Source organism: Hakea prostrata, chromosome 7 (genome assembly GCF_041222555.1).
Source record: "Hakea prostrata isolate BN-2017 chromosome 7, UWA_Hpros_2, whole genome shotgun sequence".
In the NCBI taxonomy this organism is placed as follows: Eukaryota; Viridiplantae; Streptophyta; class Magnoliopsida; order Proteales; family Proteaceae; genus Hakea; species Hakea prostrata.
In genome coordinates this window covers 29,195,486-29,201,960 of record NC_142606.1, presented here as the reverse complement: position 1 = coordinate 29,201,960, position 6,475 = coordinate 29,195,486, and the positions used below count along the sequence as shown (strand labels likewise).

The following is a 6,475-nucleotide window of genomic DNA, read 5'->3' as shown; positions in this document are numbered from 1 at the left end:
CATCTAACCTTGTTTTGCAGGATTCCGTTGGTTGAGCAGATTCTAGAAACATCAAGAATCCAATAGGGGAAACATGGTTGGGTTGGACTTGGCGTTTTAAAACGTTAACTCTAACCATGAATACTTTAACTCAACCCTAACCTTGATCTTGACACTATAGAGTTAGGCCACCAAGTCAGACAAGTAATCTTGACCTTGGTCCTGACCCTTTCTCTAATCCTGGTCCTAAGCATAACCGCAAAACAATAAAGCAATGCATAATTCCATATTGGTGCCCTATTTTTCCATAAATAATCGACAATAAGGTAGGGTCAGGCGAGGTTGAATAGGTCCAGCCCTAGTCAAATACCTAATGTTTACCCTACCAAGATCCACTCTTAATGCCAAGTTTTTGAACCCTAACCTTATGTTAACTTGGATAAGTCAGGATAGGTTTGAACATCAAGACTAGACTTGCACCCGTTAAGTTCACCATGTAGAACCCACCTCTAATGGATTTTTTTTTTTTGGTAAAACTTCTAATGGATTTGTGCATACGACATTTATGTGTGTCGGGGTTCCCTATATTCTACACTTCCAACAATTAGAAATTTCTATACCTCTGCGGAAGACTTACAGAACATTTAAAGACATGAACTTATCCAGTATTTTTAGGCTACTTGGGCCTAAATACCATGCTTTTATTTCTACCTTGGGTTTAGGTTGTGTCTAGAGTTAGTATAAGCATTTTTTTTTTTTTGAACTGGCAATTTTATGTATCAAAGTGTTGGTCATTGCCAATTGAACCAACCCTTTGATAGTTATTTAAGCGTATTCTTATTGGTAGAGACTATAGGAACAAGGTTAATCACTCACCACGATATGGGAAATATGGGTAGATGATTGTTGAATAATCTTAAATTTGAAACAATAATTGTTTATAAGGAAATAAGAACATGTACCTAAACTAATCATAGCAGTTGAGGGCCCACAAGCCTATGGGGAGGAGGGAAGGTGTAATAGGGGTAAAGTTTCGAACCATGGCATTTTTGGACTTACTACCTCTACATAGGAGACTGTCACTAGTAGACTATAAGCACATCCACCTTAAATAAGATGACAATAATTGAAATAGTAAATATCTTTATATTGTGACTTCAATGAATACTCATGTAGGTGAGTGTAGAGCATTCGAATGAAGTCCACAATGTGGGTATCTCTTTTTGGTAACTCCAATGAAATCTATGATGTGGGTATCTCTTCTAATTGATTCTAGTTATATCTTACACATGAGTTACATACATGAAGGTATTTCCTACACACTTACATATACAGTAGCTAGGTTATTACCTTGGGTATGTATTCTTTATTGTGGTGCATAACTCTACCTTGATGTCCCCTCTACCACGTATTTACAGCTCTCAATATTGACAAAGTGAACCCCTTTGAATGTATGGTAACAGGGTTCAAAATAGAGTCACCCTCCACCCTTGAACTGTACTATACATTCTCTATCCATGCCACAATTGAAATACCATATCCTCTTACCATCTCCACCAATGTTTCTACCACAAAACAAATTCAAAAAGTCTCCAACAGCCTATTTACTTAAATGTAAAAGAATGTGAAAGACTTACCAAAAAAAAAAAGAATGTGAAAGAATGTAAAAGATTTTAGTAGAAGACCAAGGTTGACTCTATTGGCAATAAACAAAATCTTTTAGTAAAAAAGTCATGGGTTCAACTCCCCTAGATGATATATAGAATAGTCCCTTCCCTCCCCTCCCCCCCCCCCCCCTCTTCTTTTCTTATACGTAGTTCTTTCGTACCCCCAAAAAAAAATCATATGGAAGTGCTAATGAAGAGCTCTAAGTCCTTTAATGAAGGAGAACAAGCCTAGAAGAAAAAGAGAATACCCTAAAAGGTTAAATTTCAGTCGTTATTTGTTTTCTTCCTATTTTTACTTCATTTTCATTCATATCACTTTAAACTTAACACCAATAAAATCAAGAGATCTAATGAACGGTCTAAAAGCCGATCTAAGTGAATTCAAATTTCTTATCCATATGGATTAGGTCGTTATAGATCTGGACCATCCATAGAGTATTGATCTTGTACCTCAGACACCCCCCCCCCCTAAAAGCTTTAGATCTTTTTTTGCTTATGCTCATGCATACATTTAGTTAAGATTTGGCCTAAATTAGGGGAAATTAAATTTCTTATAACAAGATATGAATAATAATAGTCGTGCTAAAATAAAAAATAAAACTAATTCAAAAAAAATTCTGATTTATTAGAATATGCATGTTCAAAAAAAATGAAATTAGGTACAGTTTCCTCCAAAAGTGGTTTAAAAAAAAATCCCACAAAACTTTTCAGGCTAGAATAGGAAAAAGGAAGAACGCTTCCTTGCGTAACCCAAAATTTTTACACAGAAGCCAATTTACAAGTAGCTAAAAAGTTTTAGTTACCTTCAAGCATGGGTTGATGATTGATTCACCACTGGCGCATTGTAGCAAAAGGTCTTCGACATTACCGGTTGGCACGCATGACAGACAGAGTAGTGGGATTCACCTTTGGCACATTCTAGCAAGAATCTTACATTACCAGTCGGCATGCATTATAGAGTCGCCGGATTCACCCTAGGCGCATTCTAGCAAGTAGTCCTCGACATTAACAGTTGAATACTGAACGTCGTCAAAGCCACCACTCACGTGCGGCATGATAGAGTCGCGGCACCTCTCGCACACGAACAACAACGGTGGAGCCTCACTGTCTTCAATGCCGCCGCAGCGCGTATGCTGCCAGACTTCACATATGTCGCAAGCAACCATTCTCTCCCCATCATCGTCTTTCGCACCGCACGAACAATCCACCGTCCATTTATCGACGCCGCCCTCGTGTCGCAGCTTCTCCGTTTGCATCTCAAACCCATTTCCCCTTACCCAAACATGCGAACCAGATTCCACAGTTCCAAACAGCACCTCATCGTCATCTATTTCCCCCAGCCCTTCCAACTCCTTAACCTCGAATTTCTCCATCAAGCAATACGTGTCTCTCATCGTTCTCTCCACTGCAACTTTCAGCTCTCCCACCGTCGCGTACGGCTGAAGCACCACCAACTCATTTGCCGGTAATGGACGACTCAGTAACGGATCCATTTCTGTTGGACTTGGAAGCACTCCACATTCGAATCTCAGTAAGTCATCTGCTTCGTCGTTGCAGAACCATTCTTTCACGAAATGTTTGCAATCCAACACAACCCGCGTCGCCAACCCTACCAGCTCTGTATCTGGATATTCTTCCACAAGTGCCCTGTACAGAAACAGAATATCTCCGTAGATGTTCGATCCATCCAAGGAATACGATGATGAAACTGGCTGAAAACTGTTCTTCGGCGTCTCCGTAACCACATTATCTACCGGACTTATATCACTTGGTTCCTCTGCAACGACTCCATCGATTACCTTGTCGATTGTGTATTCGAGCACTCTCGTGGATGGATTAATGGCACGACGAACCACATAATTGCCAACGATGAAGTTGTTCAGAGATTTTAGAACGAAATCAAGAAGACCCGTATCCCCAATTTGAAGTCTCGCTGCGTCACGGACCTCCTGTCGAGACATCCCAACTTGGCCCTTGTTGCTCGCTTTCTTCTCTTTCAGTGCTTCGACGATCACTTCAGCTGCATACTCTAACCGTCTCGAAGGCCATCTGCTCTCCGCGTTGGCAGCGAAAGGAGAGAACTTTCTGAGCTTCACTGGTTTTTCCTTTGGTGGTGGAGATTTACGTTTTAAGATTGATTTAATTGGTGGTTTCAAACAAGTCATAACGATTTTCCTCTGAACAGGAGCTCTGGCCTTCAGAGCAAGCATGAAGCGTAGGAGGTCTCTTAGGGTGATTAACTTGGTTTCACTTGCATCTCTGAAATTTCGATTTATGCTTCTCAGGTGTTCTTCTTTGGTGGAGTCGAAGTCGTAAAGGATCTGATCGAGATTCAGAGAGCTGAGGATTTCAATTGCTCTATCGTATTGGTGTTCTGCAATTCCGAAGCTTCCGCGGTGGAATTTGTAACCCCAGCGCCCAAACCAAGGGTGCCCATATGCCACGCCGTGAAGCAATCGGAGATCCATACCTCGCTTCTTCGACAAATCGACCACAGTAATTTTCCTGTTTTTGGGAGAAAATAATAACAGATCAGTCAGAATTTCAGATTGAAAATTTCAGAAATGCTATTTTACCGCGTTCGGAGTTGCGTGCAAATGCGATCCCAGAGATCCATAATCTCTCTTCCGTACAGAGACTTCGAACCCCCTTCGAGTCCATTGATGCAGAGAAGATGCCCAAATCCATTACAATGAATCAGACCATGAAGAAGGTGAGTTTGAAGATCGAAAACACGATCCTCCAGCGGCCTACCCCACTCGTCATCGATTGGAATTATGAAGTGGTACCGACGCTTCGACACAAAATGATGGCTCCACCCTGAAATACATCAAGAATCCATCTCAAAATTTCCCCAATTCCAACACTAAATTTTACAAAAAACGCAATCGAACAACATTAAGCTGAGGTCGGAGAAAACCAAACCCTGATTCCCAATTCTGAAACCCAATTTAACCAAAAACAAGATTAAGCTAAACCTAACTCACCAGCACATCGGCAGTGATCGCAGAAAGGACGATGAGAGAATTTGACGCTCTCTTCAACAGTAAAGAGAGGAAGAGCAACACCATTATTCTCATTAACAAGCATCGTGCACCACGTTGGCATCCCTTCGACATGGTATTCTTCGATCTCTCCACATTCTTGAACAAAAACTCTTATGTTGTCTCTAAATGCACCTCTGAGATCAATAGGGCATCCTGGCTCTCCGAAAGTGTGAAATCCATATATCTTTGGCTTTCGTACTCTCTTTTTGCAGGCGTCAAAGATTGTGATCGACATTGGAGAATCTCGTTCTTTCTTCCCCAAATCTTTCTTTCTTGTGCCTTTCTCATGCAGAGCGATAGCGAGAGCGAGAGAGAGAGAGACAAGAGTGATCAAGAATATCTAATCCATCAGTTTGTTGCAGAGTTCGAAGGTTTGTTACTTGTCACAGCGCCCACTTGGCTAACCATGCGCGCTCTCCCGCTCAAATTCGTAGTTTCGAATGAGTAAAGACTATTTTACGAAAATATTCCTATCTTAGAATCGTTGTTTCTGTTTGTCCATAGGTTATATGGTCATTTAATCTGATTTTCAGAACTCATCTGGACCGTACGTAGCTTGAGTAAGTGGAGAAGCGATCAGGCGGGAAGCCGCGACTAGACGTCGAGATTCTATTCGTCACGTGGCCAAGTTGACGTTCCACTTAGTTTTGGTTAGTTGGAGTTTTCGTGTACTTGTATAGTTGTATCACTGTATGTATGGCCGTATGGGTGCATAGTCTTCGTGTATTGGCTTACCCGGATCCAGGCCGTCCAACATGTGGCCACTCCATCGCCCATTGAGTGGCTGCTAGGCCAACACAACGGATTTTTATCTGCTCTGTTTCTGACGTCCTCCTGTGTCCTACAGTTCACCCTTGGATTAATAACACATGTATTATTCTGATCTAACGCACACTAATTTCTAATCCTTTAACCATTTTTTCTCTCATCGACTTTTTGAAAACCCAAATTTCTGCTAGCTTCCTTGTAAGCTCCGACGTTTGTTCCCTGCAACACTTTCGGAAATACACAAAGCCAACATTGAGACACCATTTCCATTGCCATTTCCATCCTCTCAACCCAAAAAAGAAAAGCCCTTTTTCGTGGCAACCTACACAAAAGATTTTAGGGTATTGATTCCACCCATTTGGTTTCTGTTGTTGATCTCAATCCACAGAACCCCTGTTCATTTGGATCCATAAATTTATAGTTACAACGAATTTCGTCTAAATCATTACACCATAAAATCAGAACCCCTGTTCATTTGGATCCGAGATGAAATAATTTGGTTATCTTTCTCTTGTCAGATCTCTAGTAAGTGGAAAAACAAGGGGAAAAACATGAAATTTATTTTCTGCTGCAAGAGTTTACTTGGGAGAGGATTGAGTGATCCGTGAGTTGGAAGAAACCGAACTAATGAGAAACAAATGTTGTTGGAGTTGTTTTATGGGGAGGAGAAGATTGGAGACATGGTAGGGAGAGCTGATTCCGTCGACGGCGTTGGTGACGAAACCGTCATGTTCCGCGTGAGACATGCCCTTGCCGGAGGCGAAGCCAAGGAGAGACGGTGCCCTTGCGGGAGGCGAAGCCAAGGAGAGACGGTGCCCTTGCCGGAGGCGAAGCCAACGAGAGATGGTGCCCTTGCCGGAGCTGAAGCCAAGGAGAGACCGTGCCCTTGCCGAGGCCGAAGCCAAGGAGAGATGGTGCCCTTGCCGGAGCGGAAGCCAAGGAGAGACGGTGCCCTTGCCGGAGCCGAAGCCAAGGAGAGACGGTGCCCTTGCCGGAGCCGAAGCCAAGGAGAGA

At 42.3% G+C, this 6,475-nt stretch overlaps 1 protein-coding gene across 1 annotated transcript; it reads right to left on the bottom strand.

Moving 5' to 3' along the window:
* Window positions 1-2,562: 2,562 nt before the first annotated feature.
* Window positions 2,563-4,928, bottom strand: MMD1 (RING/FYVE/PHD zinc finger superfamily protein). Its single transcript, XM_089163354.1, has 3 exons — window positions 4,634-4,928; window positions 4,223-4,466; window positions 2,563-4,151 (listed from the first exon to the last, which is right to left on the bottom strand). Exons 1-3 carry the CDS (start codon window positions 4,926-4,928, stop codon window positions 2,621-2,623), a joined length of 2,070 nt encoding a protein of 689 aa, XP_089019480.1. The 3' UTR covers window positions 2,563-2,620.
* Between the last annotated feature and the right edge of the window lie 1,547 nt (window positions 4,929-6,475).

Excerpts from the sequence above, each read along its gene's own strand:
- MMD1 (XM_089163354.1), bottom strand. The coding sequence starts at position 4,928 with ATGTCGATCACAATCTTTGACGCCTGCAAAAAGAGAGTACGAAAGCCA. Across the intron at positions 4,467-4,633 it reads CGATCACTGCCGATGTGCTG|GGTGGAGCCATCATTTTGTG; the intron begins GTGAGTTAGGTT and ends GATGTATTTCAG. Across the intron at positions 4,152-4,222 it reads TGCACGCAACTCCGAACGCG|GAAAATTACTGTGGTCGATT; the intron begins GTAAAATAGCAT and ends TCCCAAAAACAG.